The sequence below is a fragment of the Culex pipiens genome, chromosome 1 (assembly GCF_016801865.2).
Source record: "Culex pipiens pallens isolate TS chromosome 1, TS_CPP_V2, whole genome shotgun sequence".
Taxonomy (NCBI): domain Eukaryota; kingdom Metazoa; phylum Arthropoda; class Insecta; order Diptera; family Culicidae; genus Culex; species Culex pipiens.
Window position 1 is genome coordinate 117,084,489 of NC_068937.1, and position 21,434 is coordinate 117,105,922.

At 41.9% G+C, this 21,434-nt stretch overlaps 2 protein-coding genes across 5 annotated transcripts in view; one reads left to right on the forward strand and one right to left on the reverse strand.

Annotated features, from left to right (window-relative positions):
• The window catches only part of LOC120415604 (3-hydroxy-3-methylglutaryl-coenzyme A reductase), a 75,456-nt gene extending 65,318 nt beyond the window's left edge, over window positions 1–10,138 (forward strand). For both annotated transcript variants that reach the window (XM_039577207.2, XM_039577200.2), the window contains exons 4-6: window positions 5,887–6,459; window positions 7,616–9,259; window positions 9,322–10,138. In XM_039577207.2, the coding sequence (XP_039433141.1) occupies window positions 5,887–6,459; window positions 7,616–9,259; window positions 9,322–9,403 (2,299 nt within the window). In that variant the 3' untranslated portion in view covers window positions 9,404–10,138. The remainder of the gene's footprint in view (window positions 1–5,886; window positions 6,460–7,615; window positions 9,260–9,321) is intronic.
• Window positions 10,139–12,985: 2,847 nt separating this feature from the next.
• Window positions 12,986–17,221, reverse strand: LOC120416025 (protein O-GlcNAcase). Of its 3 annotated transcripts, none has more exons than XM_039577694.2 (7): window positions 17,082–17,221; window positions 15,803–16,967; window positions 15,698–15,745; window positions 14,884–15,623; window positions 14,749–14,822; window positions 14,176–14,693; window positions 12,986–14,115 (listed from the first exon to the last, which is right to left on the reverse strand). In XM_039577694.2, the coding sequence occupies exons 2-7, from the start codon at window positions 16,899–16,901 to the stop codon at window positions 13,283–13,285; spliced, it is 3,312 nt and encodes a 1,103-aa protein (XP_039433628.1). In that variant the 5' UTR covers window positions 16,902–16,967; window positions 17,082–17,221; the 3' UTR covers window positions 12,986–13,282. The 3 variants fall into 3 exon arrangements, with proteins under 3 accessions (XP_039433628.1, XP_039433624.1, XP_039433636.1); XM_039577690.2 differs by having other exon boundaries at window positions 15,803–17,019; window positions 17,082–17,175; XM_039577702.2 differs by having other exon boundaries at window positions 15,803–17,129.
• Between the last annotated feature and the right edge of the window lie 4,213 nt (window positions 17,222–21,434).

Genomic DNA, 21,434 nt, shown 5'->3' on the forward strand with positions numbered 1-21,434 from the left:
ACAAAAAATCACTTTTCACTCCGAATATTTTTTTACGACACTGATGACGCTGCATTTTCAGAGGGTAATCTTCTCCTCGCAGCACACAATACACGACAAAAATGCGAAACAATAGGCACAAAAAAAAATCACTTTTCACTCCGAATATGTCTTTACGACCACGCGCCATTGAGGTGATTTTGCTGTAGACACGATTTTCTGTTTTTGTTCATTTTTTCAATTTAAAATGACTAATTTAAGGTCTGCGCTGTAGAAACTGTTAAAAAGTACAATTAAAATGTGGCCCCTGCAAAATTTCGTGTTTTTGCCTGTTCTCTACGATTTTAAACCACAAACATCATTTGGCCGAAAAAATAGCAATAAAAAATCACTACTCTTCCTTCCCAATGATGTATGTATACATTGCTCGACCAAAGCAGGCTATATTTTTTGTGCCAGCTATTTTGACAGCTGAGCGGATCCCTTAATGCATTAGGTCTATTTCCGTACTTGCAGAATTGCAGAATTTCTGCAGCTTCTGCAGAATTCTGCAGCCAGCATAAGTCACTTTTTTGCAGCACGTTCCCGTACTTTTCAGCTCGCTCTCTTCATCTCTCTCTTTTGCAGAAGTTCTGCAAGGAGAGAAACCGCAAAGCTTTTGCCTGGGTAGCGCGTTCCAGTTCTTTTTCTGCAATATTGTACACAGCTGAGTGGATTTACTCAAATTGGGTATTAAAGTTGTTTAATTATTTCAAAATATTAAAAAAAATGTTCACAAAAAAAGTAATTAAAAGAATTCTTAATTTAAGTTTACCTCTATAACGAGGAAATTAGTTTGTATGCAGTACAACATTTTATTGAAAAAATCAAGGATGTTTTATTTATTAAATAACTAGAATTTATTTATGCTTAGGTAGAAATTAATATTAGAAACAACTCAAATTTTTCTCATCAGGTAAAAAAAAATACAAATGAGAGGGGGGGACACATGTTTTAATTGCAGAATGTTTGAAAGATTATTCATAATAACATAAATAAATTATGACTGGATGTCACACGAAAGCTGTGTGGATCAATCGGACCGCGCACTGGACTCACAATCCAGAGGTCGCCGGTTTGAATCCCGGGGCGGACGCAAAATATTCTAAGTGTAAATGTAGGTATTTGGTGCCCTCTCCCCGTGCCCATACCTTCACACTTAGGAGACCCGGGAGGCGGAGTCTTGTCGCAAAAAGAACGATACACGCCTGTGGATCCGTTGACGAAACCGCAAGGTTTAAGAGGGCCACATTATAAGGTGTTACGTCGATTCCGTTTTGTCACACGAAAGAAAAACGGTGACGCAGCAAAATTGACAAAATTTAAAAAAAATGAATCAAAAACTCAAAAAAATTGAAACAAAAAAAAAATTATATCAAATAAAATTTAAAAAAAAAATCTAATATTTTCAACTTGAGAAACTTTCAAAAAACATATTATGATTCAAGATGGCGAAGAATTTAAGAATTTAGGAACTTAAGAATTTAATAATTTGAGAATTTATGAATTTGAGAATTTAAGAATTCAAGATTTTCAGAGTTTCAGAATTTTAATTTCGACAAAATTACATTAGTTTTTTTTTGTTCATATAAGAATACAAATTGATAGCACCGTTAAAGGAACAATTTATTATTTGCCAATTAAATTTACCTATTATTTATTTTAACACATATATTTAGTATATTCAAAATCAATTTAAGATCAAAAATTATTCCTAAACAAATATTTATTTGAATTTATTAAACTCAGAAGAAATGTGTCTTTTAAAAGTTTTTAAAACAATTTGTTTTTATAGTACTTTTTTTAGTTGAGGTGTATTACATAGTAATACTAGCCGTGCTGTAATACTATGGCTTAAGCTTTCAATTTTTTATCAGGTAAAAATATTAACGCTAAAAAAATCGCTTTATCATTTACATGAATGAACTAAGCCTGAAATCGTTAACATAAAAAAAATCGTTCTCAATAAAACCAGACATAAAAAAAACTACCCCAAAATCATTTATTATTACAACTAATAATAAAATGCTTGATTTCACCCAACTTGCAAATTTTATGTAAGCGTGTACTCAACATCCATCACACCAAATTGCAGTAACTTTTCAACAAGAAAGAGAAGAGAGAGCTTGCAGAAAAGTACGGGAACGGTTTTGCTGCAACTTCTACCTCTCTCACTGCAGAAGTTCTGCCTGAGAGAAAAGTTACTTTTGTTGCAGAAAAGTACGGGAACGCTCTGCTGCCGTTTTTGTGCAGAATTGCAGAATTCTGCAGTACGGGAATAGACCTATTGTCCACGTGGATACTTTGTGGGGAGGGGGGGGGGGGGGGGGAAGGGTATTAAGGGAGCGTTCTATTATTACGTAACGCAGTTGGGGGTCGGAGGCCGTTTTACGCTCCATACAACATTTTTAAAATTTGTATGAAAATTTTGTTACGAGGGGGGGGGGGGGGGGGGAGGTGGCTAAAAATCCGATGTTTTGCGTTACGTAATAAAAAAACGCTCCCTTAGCGATTGTCTACGCTTCATAAACACATTTTTTGCATGAACAATTGTCCGCAAGGGAGGTGGGTGTGTCTAAAATTCTCAAAAAATTGTCTACGTGGATGTGGATAAGGTGTCATTCATTAAGTACGTCACATTAAAATCAGCCAGCCATTTACTCCACCCATCCCCCCCCCCCCTTTGTCACGATTTCTCTATGCTTTTAACACGCAATGTCACGCTTGCTCAAAACCCCCCTCTTCCCTCAGAACGTGACGTACTTTATGGATGACGCCTAATGGACGTCGCCTTAAGAATTAAATCGAAATAATGTAATAAAATATTGCCCAGTCTTGATTTGGTCCCAAAACCTCAAATCAACATTCAAACAGTATTGAATTTGACTTCTATCAATTCTCAATGAATACATACATCATGATGGGTAAAATTGGCGTATAAATCATTATTTGTTTGCTTAATAAAATGGGCCCCAGAGCAGTTTTTGAAAAAAAAAATCGTCAGGAGGTAGCTTTTAAGATTCTTTATCAGACTGTACAATAAAATTGAAAATGTCCAAAATGGCGTGTACATCATATCGCCGTAAAAAGGCAGTTTAGGGTGGAATTGAAAATTGATTTTTTCAGCAACACATTTTTTGGGTCCCTATTTGGGTCCCAAAAAACCTCCCAAAATTTGGGAGCGATTGGTTAAGCCCACGATTGGCGCAAAGCAAATGAAATTTGTATGGAAATTACTTTGGGAAAACTTGAATTTTCACATTTTCAAATTTACAAAATTCTTGTTTTATTATTTTATGAAACTAACACCGTAGAAGTATAGCCCTGGATGTCCTGAACAACTCTCTCAAAGACAGTATGGTGCCAAATTTCTTCTAACAAAAGTTACAGAACGTTCAAGAGAGACATTTCGAAATACTCGGTTTAAATCATACTTTTTCCCAACACTGCCAAATTGCAAATCTTGGAATCTTTCGAAAACTATAATATATTTGAGGATTTGGGGTGCAACTTAACCAAATAATGTCTTCTGAACACTTCTTCACATCGACTTTAAGTAAGGTTTATTTAAATATCAGAACAATCAAGTCTGTTTTGTATTTCATGGTTCCTTTTGCAATGTTGGCAGAATATTTGAGTTTCACACTACTTTTGAAAACTCTGTATCTTTTTTAGGACGCACTTTAGCACCATACTTTCTTCGGGAGAGTTTTTTAGGACATCCAGGGCTACACTTCTGCGGTGTTGGATTCAAAAAATAATAAAACATATTTTTTGTAAATTGAAAAATGTGAAAATGCTAGTTTCCCCATAGTAATTTCCATACAAATTTTATTCGCTTTGAGTTCAATTAGTTGGGTGGTGACGCGCGGTCAATTATGTGGCATTGTGTGTGAAAAGAAAAGAATTTTATTTCGTGTTTCATCCTGGTTGGCTTGCCCACAAGCAGAAGAAAATCAGTTCAATTAGTTGGGTGGTGACGCGCGGTCAATTATGTGGCATTGTGTGTGAAAAGAAGAGAATTTTATTTCGTGTTTCATCCTGGTTGGCTTGCCCACAAGCAGAAGAAAATCAGTTCAATTAGTTGGGTGGTGACGCGCGGTCAATTATGTGGCATTGTGTGTGAAAAGAAAAGAATTTTATTTCGTGTTTCATCCTGGTTGGCTTGCCCACAAGCAGAAGAAAATCAGTTCAATTAGTTGGGTGGTGACGCGCGGTCAATTATGTGGCATTGTGTGTGAAAAGAAGAGAATTTTATTTCGTGTTTGATCCTGGTTGGCTTGCCCACAAGCAGAAGAAAATCAGTTCAATTAGTTGGGTGGTGACGCGCGGTCAATTATGTGGCATTGTGTGTGAAAAGAAAAGAATTTTATTTCGTGTTTCATCCTGGTTGGCTTGCCCACAAGCAGAAGAAAATCAGTTCAATTAGTTGGGTGGTGACGCGCGGTCAATTATGTGGCATTGTGTGTGAAAAGAAAAGAATTTTATTTCGTGTTTCATCCTGGTTGGCTTGCCCACAAGCAGAAGAAAATCAGTTCAATTAGTTGGGTGGTGACGCGCGGTCAATTATGTGGCATTGTGTGTGAAAAGAAGAGAATTTTATTTCGTGTTTCATCCTGGTTGGCTTGCCCACAAGCAGAAGAAAATCAGTTCAATTAGTTGGGTGGTGACGCGCGGTCAATTATGTGGCATTGTGTGTGAAAAGAAAAGAATTTTATTTCGTGTTTCATCCTGATTGGTTTGCTCAAGTCCTTCCTACATCATCGTTGATCGGGAGGCACGTTGCATTAAAATAAGTTTAAGTTTTACTGTAAATGACTGTAAAAAGTTCTTCCATATCATCAATGTCGTCTGGGTAATCGTGATGAAAAATTACATTTATTCAGTATTTAAATACCTGTGCGCGAGTGTTTTGGTGTGCTAATTAGAAAGACCTTCCCATAGCATCGTTGCTCGGAAGGCTCGCCGACGGGTTTGTTTTGAAAGTCCTCCCCATAGCATCGTAGCTCGGGAGGCATCGAAAAGCCAATACCTTATCCTACTAACCCAAAAAAATAATAATCACGTGATGCTTGAAGGAGATGCTGTGGATTCAACGGTCTCAAGCGGTATCAACAAGTATATAGCGAAAAACTATGTGCTTGATGAGTCTGCAACTTCAACTATCGGACTAACATTCCTCCCTTTTGTTGAACTGCAGGCTTCTTGGGAGGGCGCCGGTATTGACTAATAAAGTCGGGGTCTTCAGGGGTTAAACAGTGAACGGATGGTTGGCTCCCACTGATCATTTTTGATTCATTGTTTAACTTCAGCTGATCTGTCAATAACGGAGTAGCAGCTCATTGGCAGTCAACCATGCTCATGCTCATGCTCATGCTCAGTAATTTCCATACAAATTTTATTCGCTTTGCGCCTATCGTGGGCTTAACCAATCGCATCCAAATTTTAAGAGCTTGTTTGGACCCCTAAAAGGGACCCGAAAAATGTGTTGCTGATTGGATTTTTATCATTTTCAATTTTCCCATATAACTAGATTCCACCCTACTGTCCATCTATTGGCAATCATTAGTTTTTGAAATTTTTAAGTATGTATTGACGCAAATTTTTTGCGAGGCTCTACATTGGAATTTCATAAAAAGTTCAAACAAGTTTTGAACGAGCTCAACTGTGATAAATATGATTATCAATGCAGAAAAAGGCATTTAAGATTGTTTTCAGTTGATAAGACTTCTACTTCCGTTGAAATTGTTAAGTTTTTTGAAATTGAAGAAGCCTGCGATAAATAAGTTCTATTTTTCTATGTCTAACTAATGAAATTTAATGCTGTTGCAAACACACACATAACTCCAACTCGTATCTCTTTTACAGGGATGCCTTGTTCTTCTTCCTGCTGCTGATCGACCTGAGCAAAGCTGGTATCCTAGCCCAGCTGGCCCTGTGCGGATCGAGCCAGTCGGAAGTGACGATGAACATTGCGCGCGGGATGGAAATCCTCGGACCGGCCATCTCGCTCGACACGCTGGTGGAAACGCTGGTGATCGGCGTCGGAACGCTATCCGGAGTCCAGCGGCTCGAGCTGCTGAGTGGATTCGCGGTGCTGTCCGCGATCGTCAACTACATCGTCTTCATGACCTTCTACCCGGCCTGTCTGTCGCTGATCCTGGACCTGTCCCGCAACGCCGGCAATCTGATCCAGAAGAACAAGAAGGAGAACCTGATTGCGCGCGTCCTGACCGAAGAGGACCAGAAGCCGAACCCGGTGGTGCAGCGCGTCAAGCTGATCATGTCCAGCGGGCTGATGATCGTGCACGTGCTCAGCCGGTTAGCGATCTCGGAAAAGGACTCGGACACGGCCGAGCAAATTATCGCCTCGCACAGCCACGAACATTTGGCCGCTCTCAACAAGACTGAACCGAACGAGATCTCCGAATTTATTATGAGGTAAGTCGTTTTTTTTTGCTGATTTCCTGGATCGCTTTTCTTCACACCGTGTTTGCAGCGGGCCAATTAAAGCCGGTTAAAAGCTGCTTTCGTCACAGCAGCGTCTGGCTTTCCGGTTTTCGGCACCTCTTCGTTCGATATTTGCTAAACTAACCACAGTTCAATAAACTATGCGGACGAGCTTGCCTGCGTGACGTCATCAGAACACGGGCAAAACCTGTTCTTAGTTATCGCAGTGAGATGCGAGTTATTCGGAAAGATAACACAATTTTGTAGCAAGATACATGGGAATTTCCTCGAATGAGGTGAAGATTGACGTAGATTCGGGATACTTTGCGTCATTCGGGGCTGGAATTTCAATCCATGTGATAAAATGCGTCAGAGACATCCTGGGGCGAAACATTATGGTAAGAAGGATGTTGTTCAAGGTTGATGCTAAATGTATGATAGTTTGTCATAACTTAATTTATTACGCTCCTATGACGGGATTGGTGTTATGTTTGATGTTTTACGCATTATTTAATAAATCCTGGTCAAATAAATCTTTTTTTTTGCAATTCCGTCGTGAAACTACTTACTTTTCCTGTCATTCTTGAACGACGAAATAGCCTACTTTTCTGTTCCAAAAATAACAGAATCGAATAGTAACACTTTTCAAAATAAATGCTGAAAAGTTGAACTTTTCAGCACTTGTTTCGAAAAGTAACACTTTTCAACATTTTTTTAATTTAAACCATTTATGGACAAAATACATAAACATTTGACTTAAAATTTCTCTCAATGTGTGTTTTCGGAATTGCAAAAAATGTTGTATGGAACACGTTGCAAAACTTGATTTTTTCAGCACTCTTCGTATTTATCCAACTCGGTGAACCTCGTTGGATAAATGTACAACTCGTGCTGAAAAAATCCTCTTTTTGCAACTTGTTGCATAAACTACTATTTTGTGTTTTGGAAACAGCATTTTGACAGAGGTACCTATTTACAAACTCTCAAAAAGCAAAAGATTGTTTTTATTGGATTTAAAAAAAAAAAAAAACTCCAGAAAACGAAAATTATGACAAACCGGTTCACCGTCGTGCGATTGGAGCAACCGCGGTACGGAGTGAACTTAACTCGATTACTAATATTTCCTTGCGTTTCTCCTCCCCTTTAGGTGGCTCTCGATCAGCACCGAGCAGATCGTGACGTACATCCTGATCATCGCGTTGGGCGTCAAATTCGTCTTCTTCGACCGTCACAATCTGTCGGACCAGATTCTGCTATCGGTAGCGAACGAAGCGGCGGCCGCGGCCGCAGCTGCCGCAGCCGCCCAGCAAAAGCAGAAGCTAGAGGAACAGCAGCTCGTCGCGTCCAGCACGTTTACGCTGGCGGAGGCGGTTCCGGTAGAGGACAAAGCTACCCAGAGCGAGTTGAGCCTGATTGCGAGGTCGCGGGCCAAGAGCATGGGAGCGGAAGACGAGCTGGATTCGGACGATTTGGAGGATGAGCTGGTGGAGCGGGAACCACGGCCGTTGGACGTTTGTCTGGAGATCATGAACGACGGCAAGGACGGAGCGGCTGAGCTGACGGACGAGGAAATCAAGATGATTGTAAGGGCCGGTAATGGGCACTGTCCGCTGTACAAAATAGAGTCCGTCATTGGAAACGCTGAACGGGGTGTTAAAATCCGACGAGAGTTGATCCAGAAGGAAGCCAATTTGCCGATCAACGCGTTCAAGCATCTTTCGTACAAGAACTATGACTACTCGAAGGTGATGAATGCATGCTGCGAAAATGTCCTCGGTTACGTGCAGATTCCCGTTGGTTACGCTGGTCCTTTGATACTGGACGGTCGCCGTTTTTACGTTCCGATGGCTACGACCGAGGGCGCGTTGGTTGCCAGTACCAACCGTGGTTGCAAAGCGATTTCTGTTCGTGGAGTAACCAGCTACGTGGAGGATATTGGAATGACCCGTGCGCCGTGTATCCGATTCCCGAACGTCCTTCGGGCGGCACAAGCCAAACGGTGGATGGAAACTTCGGAAAACTTTGCCGTCATCAAGAAGGCCTTCGATTCCACCAGTCGATTCGCTCGACTCCAGGAGGTGCACATTGCCATGGACGGACCGGTACTGTACGCTCGCTTCCGTGCCCTGACGGGTGACGCCATGGGAATGAACATGGTCTCCAAGGGTTCGGAAATGGCTCTCCGTGAGGTTCAGCGAGTGTTCCCGGAAATGCAAATCATCTCCCTTAGTGGGAACTTTTGCGCAGACAAGAAACCGGCGGCCATCAACTGGATCAAGGGACGCGGCAAGCGTGTGGTCTGCGAAGCCATCATTCCAGCGGACAAGGTGCGTTCGATTCTGAAAACAAACGCCCGCACATTGGTCCAGTGTAACAAGCTGAAGAACATGACCGGATCGGCGGTTGCCGGCAGCATCGGTGGAAACAACGCACACGCGGCCAACATGGTGACGGCCATCTACATTGCCACCGGCCAGGATCCGGCCCAGAACGTGACCAGCAGCAACTGCTCGACCAACATGGAACCGTACGGCGACAACGGCGAAGATCTGTACATGACCTGCACAATGCCATCGCTCGAGGTGGGAACCGTGGGCGGCGGAACTGGTCTGCCCGGCCAGGGCGCCTGTCTGGACATGCTCGGCGTGCGCGGCGCTCACCCAACCCATCCGGCCGAAAACTCCAAACAACTGGCCCGCGTCATCTGCGCCACCGTAATGGCCGGCGAGCTCAGCCTGATGGCCGCCCTGGTCAACAGCGATCTAGTCAAAAGCCACATGCGGCACAACAGGTACAACTCAATTTCCATCCAAAACCCACAGCAACTAATCAATCAACTCTTCGCTTCCTCAGATCCTCGGTGGCCGTAGTTCCCGGCGTGACACCAGCACCTGCCCCAAGCAGTACGCCCAGTGCGGCGCCCAGCAGCCAATAACGGCTACTGCGCGTTAGAACTACCTCAAAGACAACGACGACGACGACGTCGACTGCCCGTGGAAGCGTCGCAAAGCCCGCGGTGAGTACGCAGAGCCGATTGCGAGAATAAATTATTGATTAGAACTTTAGGATTAGAACATACTGTCTCTTGGACGTAGATGGACATCTACGAGGAATGAATTATGCTGAAAATGAACTGAAAGAGCGAAACAAAAAATGCAGGCATATTGTACATATTTTCACAAACAGGACGGGATAAACAAGTTTTAACTTACACACAAACACACACACATACACAAACACACGCAATGCAAAACGTTACTCTCGAGACAGCTTTTACCGGCAACCTGCTCTTGTACATAAGATTTTAGAGACTAATGATAGAAGAACGAGCAACTTTCAGCATCCCTTCTAAACTTGGAAAACAAAAACATTGAATCAATTTTGTAAATGTTGCCATCAGTTTGTTTTTGAAGGGGGGTACAACCGACCGAGAGAAGGAAACTAAACATTGAACAGCGCAATTGAAAACAAGGAGTAGTAATTGCGAAAAGCACAGATCATAAAAGCTGGACTTGTGCGAAAGCTGCTGATATGGGAAAGAGAAGGAGAAGAATGTTTGCTAGGATTTTCGACACAGTGAATTACAACTATTTATAACTCTTGATTAATTATGTCAATATTTGGTGCTACATGCAGACGCATAAAAAACTGAAGATCCTTAGAAGCAAAAGTTGGGTCGTGGTGATTTCCTCGTCTAAAACTATCCGTACTCCATTGTAACCTATTTATATTATTTCGTATATTGTTCTTTTCCAGTAGCTCTCTCAACTTGTCAAAATCTTTGACAGAGAAGCAGGTCAGCTTGGTTCCAAATCGGGTTAAGCAGCTACACTACTGCAAAAAAAAAAAACAAACAAACTTACACTTTTTCGTGTTTGACAGTTTGCGGCAAACTCGCAAACAAGGCAAAATGTATGCAGGTTGACGTTTGTACAAACAAATCCAGGCAAACTGTCAAAACGTGCGAGTTTGTTAGTTTGCCGTAGTGTAATGGATCCTTTAGTTTGTAATTGGGCTTGAAACCACTCTTGAGCAATTCCAGCTCAAATCAGGAATTTTTCTGGTATTTTTGTACCCGACCTAAATAAGCCATTTTTGTGTATACACTGAAAGAATCCAACATAGTAATCTTAAGTGTTATTTCACGTGAGTGTCTCAAAAAATCAACACGATACATTCACATGCTTTTCCTTTGACCCATACATATTGTCCATACCAAATTGATGTGAAAATCATTGGAAATCAGCTGATCGTTAGCGAAAAACCTTTCATCCTTTTTCCAATGATGTTCACTTGAGATTCAAATGAATTTCACGTAGATTTGCCCCATTCGACATTTTCTTTGATTTTGACGTGGAAAACACGTTAGATTGAAATGTTTTGGTTTTTGAATGTGGTTGGCGAAAATTTCTTCATAAGTAAGATGGCTACGAACGGTGATGGAGCAAAAATTGCTCTTTGGGTTGAAAAATGGTTTAAACGCGGGTTTTGCGTGATTATTTAGAGAATTATTGTATTATTTAAATAAAAAGGGCTAAGGCGGGCTATTTCTTGGGTAAGTAAAATCAAGAGAAAAGTATTGCTTCTAAAAGTTAATACAGTAAGACATTTCCATTATTTTTTCAGATGAATAAATTACGGCCAGTGTTTGTGGTGGATTCAACGCGGAAACAGAATCTGGTCCCTATTTAACTGTTTTGTGTTAGAGAAGAAATATTTATTCTTTTAAGTGATTTTAATTTTATTTTGTAATGCAAAAATTAGGAAAAAATAAAGATATATTTATAACGGAAACTGTGCAAAAACTGTCTGCCTGTGTGGATCAATCGGACCGCGCACTGGACTCACAATCCAGAGGTCGCCGGTTCGAATCCCGGGCGGACGCAAAAAAATTCTAAGTGTAAATATAGGTATTCGGTGCCCTCTCCCCGTGCCCATACCTTCACACTTAGGAGACCCGGGAGGCGGAGTCTTGTCGCAAAAAGAACGATACACGCCTGTGGATCCGTTGACGAAACCGCAAGGTTTAAGAGGGCCACATTATAAGGTGTTACGTCGATTCCATCCGTGCAAACAATAAATTAAAATTGAAAAAAAACCACCCTTTTTACTCACCTGAATACCAATAGAAATAATTTGATTGACACAACAATATCATTTAACATTCATGTGAAAAGCACTACAAATTCATGTGCGTCATCACGTGAAGTTAACGTGTTTTGCATTTGACTTTACCGTGTTCCGCTATGTATATTTTCGAAGTGATTTGCACATGACATTCATATGTAAAGTCGTATGGGGCAGATTCACTTGTGAAACATGTGATATTGCTATGTGACTTTCTTTCAGTGTATGGAGCCAATTATACTCGAAAATAACAGTAAGTTATTAAAATATTTTTGTATTTTGTAATTTAAAAATGTCTATATCTCGAAGCCGTTGCATCGCATCAAAAAATGGTCAAAAACAAACTTGTAGGAAATTGTAAAAGGCAAACTTATAGCAAATTGGACGAGCTTTCCGGCAAAAATATTTTCGAGACACGGAAAGCAAGTCTGTCATTTAGAAAATGCAAAAAACCATAAAAAACCCAATTTTTCAACATTTTAATTTTTAAAAGCGCTGTAACTTCACAAGGAATGGACATAGGACAATGGTCAATATGGAGACTTTAATGTAAAATTGTCAGGGGAATCAATTCCCACCATCGGTTTTTGAAAATTTTGAGGTTTACCACTTTTCAAAAAAACAGTTTTAGTAAATGATTTTTGTTTTTTTTAGGAGAGACATGCCATCCTGCATTTTTCGTGAGTCTTTTTGTAACGTTTTAGGCTATTTCCTCAAAAAATTTGAACGAAAAAAAATCGTGACATCACCTTCACATTTAACTTTTAAACTAAAAAATTTAAAAATCTCATGGAAGTGGCGTGTATTTTTATTTCAGTGTATTTTTTTCGGAAAGCCCGTCCAATTTCCTACAAGTTTGTCTTTGTCCACTTTTTGATAGGATGCAACGGCTTCGAGATATAGACATTTTTAAATTACAAAATACAAAAATATTTAAATAACTTACGCCCTGCTCAAATGTTATTTTCGAGTACAATTGGCTCCATATACACAAAAATGGCTTATATAGGCCTCGGATAACATGTCTAAATGGTTTCATTGAATTCGGATAGGGTCGGGTACAAAAGTACCAGAAAAATTTCTGATTTGAGCTGGAATTGCTCTCTTATAAAATACTAACCTCCATTTGAAATAAACGCGAAGTTTCTCTACAGCAGCATCCAATTGCTTGCCTTTAGAATTGAAGCGTACCATTTAAAATATCATGCCAATGGTGGCAACGCTTGCTTAAAGCGTATCCTAGATCTTATACCTTCCCAAAAACGTCCCGTCTAACACCAATCGAAACACCGTGGAGATTTTCCCTTGTCCCCTTAAAAAAGTGTAGCATCAACACTAGAGTTGTGAGATTATCTTTCGAGCAGGGAAAACAGTTCGCATTTTCTTTTTTTTCGGATAAATAACTGATCGGTCTTTATTAAGCATGTTCTGAGAGCTTTTCCAACACAAAATGTAGATTTGCGCATGCACACAGTTACGGGATTACAGTAAAAAAAAAGAACTTATAAAACGCAGTATCAGAAGTACTGGCTGGCCAAACGAACACGCTTCTGTGTAAATGCCAAGCTAGCTCGCCTGCACGAATCTTCAATGTGCTTCCTAAATCTAGAAAAAAAAATCATCCGGATGGCGCGTCGTCGTCGTCAACATTGCGAGAGTTTTGAGATTGCGGGTTCGGCGTGCACTATCAAAAGTTCCGGCCCAAGTAGACCACGGAGTCGCCGCAGTCCTCCCGGTACAGCTCGACGAAGCCCAGCTTGCTGTAGAATTGGTACATAAACTGATCGGTTTGCTCGATGCACACGTGAACACCGCTGGAAGATCCGTTTGAGCGTAGCATTGCCAGCAGGACGGTTACGAGACGTTTGCCTAGCGCTTCGTCTTCCAGCAGATGGGGTTTGAGGATGCGGGTGGACAGAATCGACGGGTGGGTGTTTAGGACCGCGACAGGATAATCGTTCTTAAAGTTATGGAAATACAGAATACAATCGCGAGCGAGCTGGTTTGCTTGGGCGGTGGTGCCGGTTGGTGAGCTGGGTGGTTCTTGTGGAGGGACTCCGTTTTCCAATATGGATAGTGGATACTTGAGACACATTTCCGGGACCCAGCACTGTTCCATGTTGCGCAGGAAGGTCTTGGTGTCTATTGCGGCACACGCGTATCCGACAACTTCGGAACGATTGTTCTCCGCCACGATGCAGAGCTGCGGGGCGATTGTCAGAAACGGTCCCAGGTATCGATCGGCTAGTACGTTCTTCAAAGTGTCCGAACCGAGGTTGAAGGGTTCACCGTCATTCGCCGTCCGGTTGCATACGTCCAGCAGGATCGCCTCGTCGGTGTAAACGTAGGGTCGCATCGTGTAAAGGTTGACCGCGGACGTTTCCGGCAGTTTGTACAGGAACAAATCGTTTCCGACGTCCAGCGGGATAAGTCGCTGCAGGTCTGCCACCAAACCACCCCGAAACACCCACGGCTCCTGATCACCGGAAGTGAAGGTTTCCTTCCAACCTTTGCTGAACCCTGAAATGTGTAATTTCAATCAGTTACAAGCATTCACACGAACTAATTTAAGCTACTCACAGGTGTAACCGCCCTGGGTGTAAGAATTAATGTTGGCCGGAAAGTTCCCCATTGCGAGCCACTTGACGTAAGCGCTCAGCATTGACAGCACGGCCGCAATGTCCCACACGTACGAAAACAGATCGTAGCACAGCTCCTTGTTTGGACAGCGGGCAATCTTGCGCGTCACTCGGAAAATCGTCTGACAAAGATTCTCGAACGTCTCCGACCGGCGAATCCATTCCTGCACCTCGCTCTTGTTGCAGCCATCCTTGGTGGTGGTGCTAGATTCACCGGACGTCGTTCCGTTGTTCAAGTGGTGACCGTCACTGGCTGCACTCTTCGAATCCCCCGCAGTCGGAGTCGTCGCCAGGCTTGGCTTGCGTGACCGGTTTTTGCACAGCACCTGGGCGTTTATCTTGAGCCAGTGGAACTCGGCCAACAGCTGGAGCGCCTTGCTGCCGTGCTCGAACGGTAGATAGAACAAGTCGCACAGCAGCATGATGTCGGCGCAGGTCAGTTCCTTTTCGTGGGCGTTCCTGAAAACGAGCAGGGTTGAAGATTGCTGGAAGCGAAACAACTTGAAGCACCTACTTGAACTCTGCCATCTCTGCGTTCGATACCAACGACGTGTCCGAACTCTCAACTTGCATGCTTCCGGAACAGGTCTAGAAAAGAAGTGGCAATTTCAGAACACTTTTAGACTCTCAAAATTCCCTTAACCCTTACCGATGTCGTCTCCGACATCATCACGTCGTCAAAGTGGGTCTTCATCACGTGCTTCGGCGACGTCAGACTACTTCCGCACTCCATCGGTTCCACCGCCTTCACGCCGCCGTCGTCCTCCTCAATGTTGATTTTAACCTGATTGATCACCACCTCATCGTTGACGGTCATGTTCTCCTCACTCGCATCGACCATTTTCACCTCGTTTTCGTCCAGATCAACCTTAGCTTGCACCTCCTCCTCGGTCTTGAGTTCCTCGTCTACGAGCAGTGGAATTTCTAGTGATTTTCGCTTCTCCGTCGATTCGTCCAGCTGCTGCTGCTCCAGGTCGTTCTCAATCACGGCGTCGTCCTCCAACGGTTCGCTCATGTTGCCCTTGTCCTCGCCGCTGCAGTCGTCGATTGACGCGTCCGTCGTTTTAATGCTCATGATCGGGCCGGGAATGCTCGAGATGGGGATGGTCGTCGGGATGGCAAGGTTCGTCACGGCGGCGGCCACCGGATTTGGCAGTGATTCGTTGGTGACGACCTTGGTGGCGGACACGAGCGAGTTCATGATTGGCGCGGGCACGCTTTCCGGGGCGCTCGTTACGGTGCTGCAAACGTCCGCGAAAAGCTGCAGCTGCGTCGTGTTGACCTCGGGCACGGGCATCGGGTTCGCGGTGGTCGTCGTCGTCGTGCTGGTGCTCGTCAGCGTCATGCACGTATTCACCGATGGAATGATTGGAATGATGGGCATGACCACTGTGCGAGGGGGGAAAAATAGTCGATTACTTGAGTTGAAAGGGAAAAGCTTTTAAAATTCCAGCGATACTCACTAGTTACAGCCGGTTGCGGTTTGCTGATCGGTCCCCACGCTTCCTTTTCTGCAAGAAGATCAAACTAGAATCAATCAAGTCGAACGCATGAATCGCAGATGCTACCTTGATAAAACTCCGGCAACCAGTTTGCGATGGCATTTTTAAGCGCCAGCCGTGGATGGTACACATTCTGCGACAAAAAGGCTGGCGCATCCTCCTGGCAAATTCCGTCCTCGTTTTCCGTTTCCAGCTTAATATCCGACGACACGGACGAACTGATCTTCGTGTCTGAGCTGCACTTGCTCCAAAAGGCAAGCGTCTGAATGGCGATGGAATTGGCGTGAAACTCACAGTTCGGGTTGGTGACCACGCCGCGCAGCAGCGGAATAATCTCCGGCGAGCGGCCCGAGTACGGACCCAGGAAGACACGCTTCTGGTCGTAATCGTTGGCGTGCAGATTGTCCCAAATAACGGGCGGTCGTTTGAGCACTTCCGTGATCTCCTGAATGCACTCGACCGTAAGCAGCTTGGAAATGACCTTCTCGCCGGTCCACAGAATGTCAATGTTGCCGATAAGCTTACTTCCCAGCGTGTTGAGATATTCCGACTGCTTCACCGTGGGAACCGCCCTTGAACTGCAGTACTGCGTCGGACAAAACAGAAACCGGGGACAATTCAAGTGGTTGTAAACCTCGTTCGTCACCGACACCTGCGCGTACGCAAAGCTCTGGAACACTTCCTTGTCCGGTTTGCTCATTTCCGGCTCGATGTCATCGAACAGCAACGCGAACGCTTTACACCCAAACTGTGACACCTGGTCCAGCTTTCGCTTCAAAGTGGCCAGCTCCTTACTGCTGCTGTACGTGATGTCCAACCCCGGCGAAAGCGCGTAATAAAAATTAATATTCTGCTCGTGGGCCGCACTAATCAGCCCGGTCAAATGGTCCGCCTCCTCGACGGTGTACAGCTCCCGCCAGTAAGCTCGGTGTTTGTAGTCATCCTTCGGGGCATAAATGTACGAGTCCATGCCCCATTGCTTCATCTTCCGGAACAGATCCTTGCGCTGCTCCGTCGTCCACGGCCGCCCGTAAAATCCTTCCACCACGCCGCACAGGAAGCTGGCCTCCCGTTCCGACCCATCACAGCGCGGTTTACTATCGCCGGAACCGAGCACCGGAGACAATTGCTGCTGCTGCTGCTGTTCCTTCGATGGTTCGGCCATGATTGTTTATGCGATTTTTTTTTTGCGCACTCCTCCCTTGCAAATCGAAAAACGCTGTTTCTCAAGCTAAGCGAACAATAAAAGTGCCTTATTTCATAAATTTCGCTTAAAATTGCAGCTGAATTTTAAAATTATGCAGTTAAATCTACTTAAAAAGTTAATTTAAACATGAAAATTTACCGAATTATTCCAAAAACTGTCCACTGTTTATGTTGCGGCACGAAAAGTCGACTTTCAGATGCAAAATGTTTTCCTTTCTTGCGTTTTGTCGACTTGTGACAGCTGTACACGTTCGATCGAGGTTGAACAAGTTTTTTTGTAATTGGATCCGAAACTAATTTAGAAATGAGTAACAAAGATTTACCCTCGGTTTTACCCCAAATCGATGCCAACATTTCAAAAAGCATCATGTACAAACCATGCGTTTTGGGTAAAACGCATTTGAATGTTGAGCATCCATTTTCAATTACGATTTTTATATAAAAGCAAAATAAGATGTTCTAATGATAACAAACGATGAAAAAAGTTGCTTTTGTTGATACTTGATCATCTATAATCAATAAAACATTATTTCCGTAATTTTATTTGAGAAAAACAAACATAACATCTTTTGAAATCACCAACGTCGATATCACCCTGCTGTCACTGAGGGGGGCGCTTTGTTATGATTCGTATTTCTTCGCCGAATGTACATGGCGCTTTTTTCTTGTTGCTTTTTTTTCGTCACGAGGTTTATGTAGCCTTTTGTTTGACAGGTTGACAGGGCTATATAAACAGGGACTGCTGATGGCAGAGATTTTATTTATGTTACTTTATTTAAAATCATGATTAAACAGACTTTACTGATGTAACTTTTGCTCATTTTTGGTGGAGAGGTAGCTTATTAGAAGTACTTTTAATAACCCAGAAAGTGTCAAAATGTACATGATGCCTTTTGAAATGTTACCGTCGAAATGAATGTTTGTTTGTTTTTTTTTTTTTTTTTTTGAACATGATTTTGCATCCATTCCTCGCAATTTCGATTTGTTTTGTTTTGCCTTCCTCACTTTACTGAGGGATGGCTATAAAATCACTCGAAAAACGAACTTTTTAGTTAAACCTCCTATACCTTCCTTAGTACATATCGACTCAGAATCACCAGCTGAGCAAATGTCTGTGTGTTTGGCTGTATGTAGACATGTGTACCAAATCAATGTCACTGGAATATCTTGTCACAGGCTCAACCGATTTGGTTTTAATCGATCCGTCTTAACGTCCCCTAAGTTGCTATTGAAATTCATGCAGTTTTATCATGTGTTTAAAAAGTTATGTTAAAAAAACTGTTTCACATTAAATTAAAATTATGGTAAAAAGGGTGTTTTTGTTCATGAAACCCTCACATGTTATATATTAAAAATAAAGCATATGAGAAGACCTTTCTTGTGGGTTAAGAATTTCCAAGATCTGACTTACCTATCTAAAATTACAAGCAGTTTAAAAAATGGTCTGAATTTACATAACCTCAAATGGTCCCGTCTGATTGCCACGAAAAAGCCTTGTAGAGGGATGCCATTTTCCTGAAAGAGGGTGTTGTATAATCTTGACAAAAAGTCTGTAGGAAGTCTGTTTTTTTTTTACTCGTCACTTATTTTTATTTTTATTAGGACCTCTTAGGTGCTGCGATCATGTTAGGGGAGATCCATAAACCATGTGGACACTTTAGGGGATTGTAATCAATCTATAAATGAGAGGAAGGCACCAACCACCTAAAGGTGGATTAAGTTACGTTGTTTTTCGTTTGTCTACTTTTTAACTGGGCTACAGCCCAGTTAAACAACGCTCAGTCACCGAAAAAGTACTGTATCTCATTTATTTTGTCAAAAGATCTTATGCACATAGGAAACCCATGGTGCACTGGATAATTTCTTAAGAATTTCGTAAATCGACTTTTAATTGTATATTTGTGTGAAACTTTGTACATTGATTACTTATGTCCAAATAAGCTATTTTGCATTATTAGTTTCTTTATACAAGTTTCCATGCACATTTGAAGGCTGTCCATAGAAAATTGTTGTGAAAACATTCGAAAATCTGTATCTCGAGAAGCGATCGACTGACCGATTTGGTGTCTTCGGCAAAGTTGTAGATTATGAATAGGACTATTCAGAAAAATAACACTCTAAAAATATTTACCTTTTTTATAAATAACTTTTTTTTTACAAAATTTTGAATTTGACAAACTTTAACTCCTTCGATTCTTTTTCAGTTTTTGTAGTGCCGACTTTTGACTAATCAATTCCTAAGCAACCTGGGCTGGACAATTGTCACACATACATGACGAAATCCAGTCTGCAACCCGCTAAGATCACCATCTCCATGCGAATGCGAATGCGAATGCGAATAGAAAGTGCCAACTTTTGAGCTACACTCAACCCCCGGTGATTTGTCACTTTTTCTTTGACAATTTTTTAGGTTGTACCCCGTTGGTTGGTCAAAGTCAAACTAAAAAGTGACGAAATGTCACTTTTTACACGGGACTCACAATCCTTGTCCATCTTTGAAAAATTATATTCGAAAATATGAGAAAATTCTCTACAATTTGCTCTTTGGGCATTGTTGACCCGACCTTTGTTTGACGAGATATAGATAAGGACTCAAAAATGACTAACTCCTCGTCGCCGAGCTCCTGTGGTCTATTGGTTACAGGTTTCGTTTGATAAACGGGAGGTCGTGGTTTGAAACCCACATGGCTTGGCACCACCTTTCCTCGTACTTTTCACATGTTTCGAGGACCGGCTGTGCTCTGTATATTTGCATCTGCGGAGTGCGCTGGGCCCAACCGCAAAATGTGCTTGGAGGGACAAAAAAAACTGCTTAGCAAGAGTCCCGGTCTTTCGGGATTTCACTGGGAACACATCCTAAGTAGCGTAATAAAAAAGTGCACTTCAGTTCTAGCGACACATATGGAAAGTACAACAGCACAGAGGAAAGGAAAAATGTTACGGCGTGTGGACAGATCAACACACTTGCTCAACAATAGCGCGTGTGCTTTGTTCCCCAAATGCCCAAGAACAGCAAATTGGCAGCCTCTGCAGATCTAAAAATAGATCAGCAGGTCGACAATAGATCAAATAAATGGTCGCAGTGGACTCATGGCAATCAAACAAAAAAAAAAAAAAAAAACTCCTCGTCACAGTGTCCTGATGCAAACAAAGATCGAGCTCGAGCTGTCACTGTCCCTGCGAAATATGTTAACTGTCATCGGGCGGTAGGCCTTTAAAAACCAGCCATAAGTCGCTTGACAACAACAAAACTTTTGCTAGAAAGCGACAAAGCTTGACAACAACAAAACTTTTGCTAGAAAGCGAAAGCAGATCTAATGCAAACAAACCAACTTTCGTGTCACTCAGAGGTGTGATTCGACTAGAAAGCCTTAGAGAGTGCTAAAATGTATCCCTATGAAAAAAATAAATAGAAAATGTAAACATTTAAAATATTTTGAAAATTGAAAAAAATGTTTTTTCAAAATCACCGGCTTCTGTAGAGCATATTAAATCGATGTGGGACGTTAAAATTTTATTTTAGATTTTAAATTCACTAGCGTGCACAGGGTGGGGCAACATGGGGCAACTGCCCCACCATCTACAGAAATTTGTTCTAAATTTGGTCAGGGGGTATCCACAAATGACGTATTTTTCAAAACGTGCATATTATTGCCCCACCTTCCTCAAAGAGCTGGGCACGCTAGTGATTTTATTACCCCGTAGTTTATGCATGGTCTAAGGAGTCTAAGGAATAACCAAAATACAATCTAAGGAGTCATTCTAGGTTAACGGTAGTTTTTTTTTCGGACTGCTCAAGACATTTAAAAGACAACCACCTCTTTTAATTTGCTGAAATAATTTATTACCTCATATATATATATATATCATTTGTTGCTTCATAATTGCTGTCTCTGTGGTTCGTGAATGTGTGTTTATGTACGATCTTGTTCACTACCTTTTGCTTCTCTGTGTAATGTGTGTCTTGTGTATATTATCCATGCACTTTTATTTGGTTCATTGGGTTTCCTTCTTAGCATTCTCTGTTTTCTCGGTCTTTATTTTCCGAAATCATGGGAGCCTTTATCAGTTGCGTTGTGTTATAATTATGTTTAGCCTTTTTTTTAGGTCTCATGCAACTGTAATAGGGGAACCATATGCGTCTCATAATGGCCGAGACAATAGCTTAAAACTATTTGCTGTAACTTGTTTAAGGATTTTTGTTCAATTTTTAATGTTTTGGATACTCGACATATTTGAATGATTTTATGTTGTAGGTTTATCAATTTAAATAGGGTGGATTAGCCAATTATGTAGATCGGTAATAATAGAACAGTTGAATCTCACTTCAGGTTTAAAATGCATTCTCAAAACCCTTATGGTGCACACTTTTGAATGTGTTGTTCTTTTAATGCAGATTTTTTTTCTTTTGCAATAAATGTGAACGCATAAAGTCTTATTTTTGACAGCACAAGATAGTTTCATTTTAAGATATCGTTTTAAGCTTATGTCG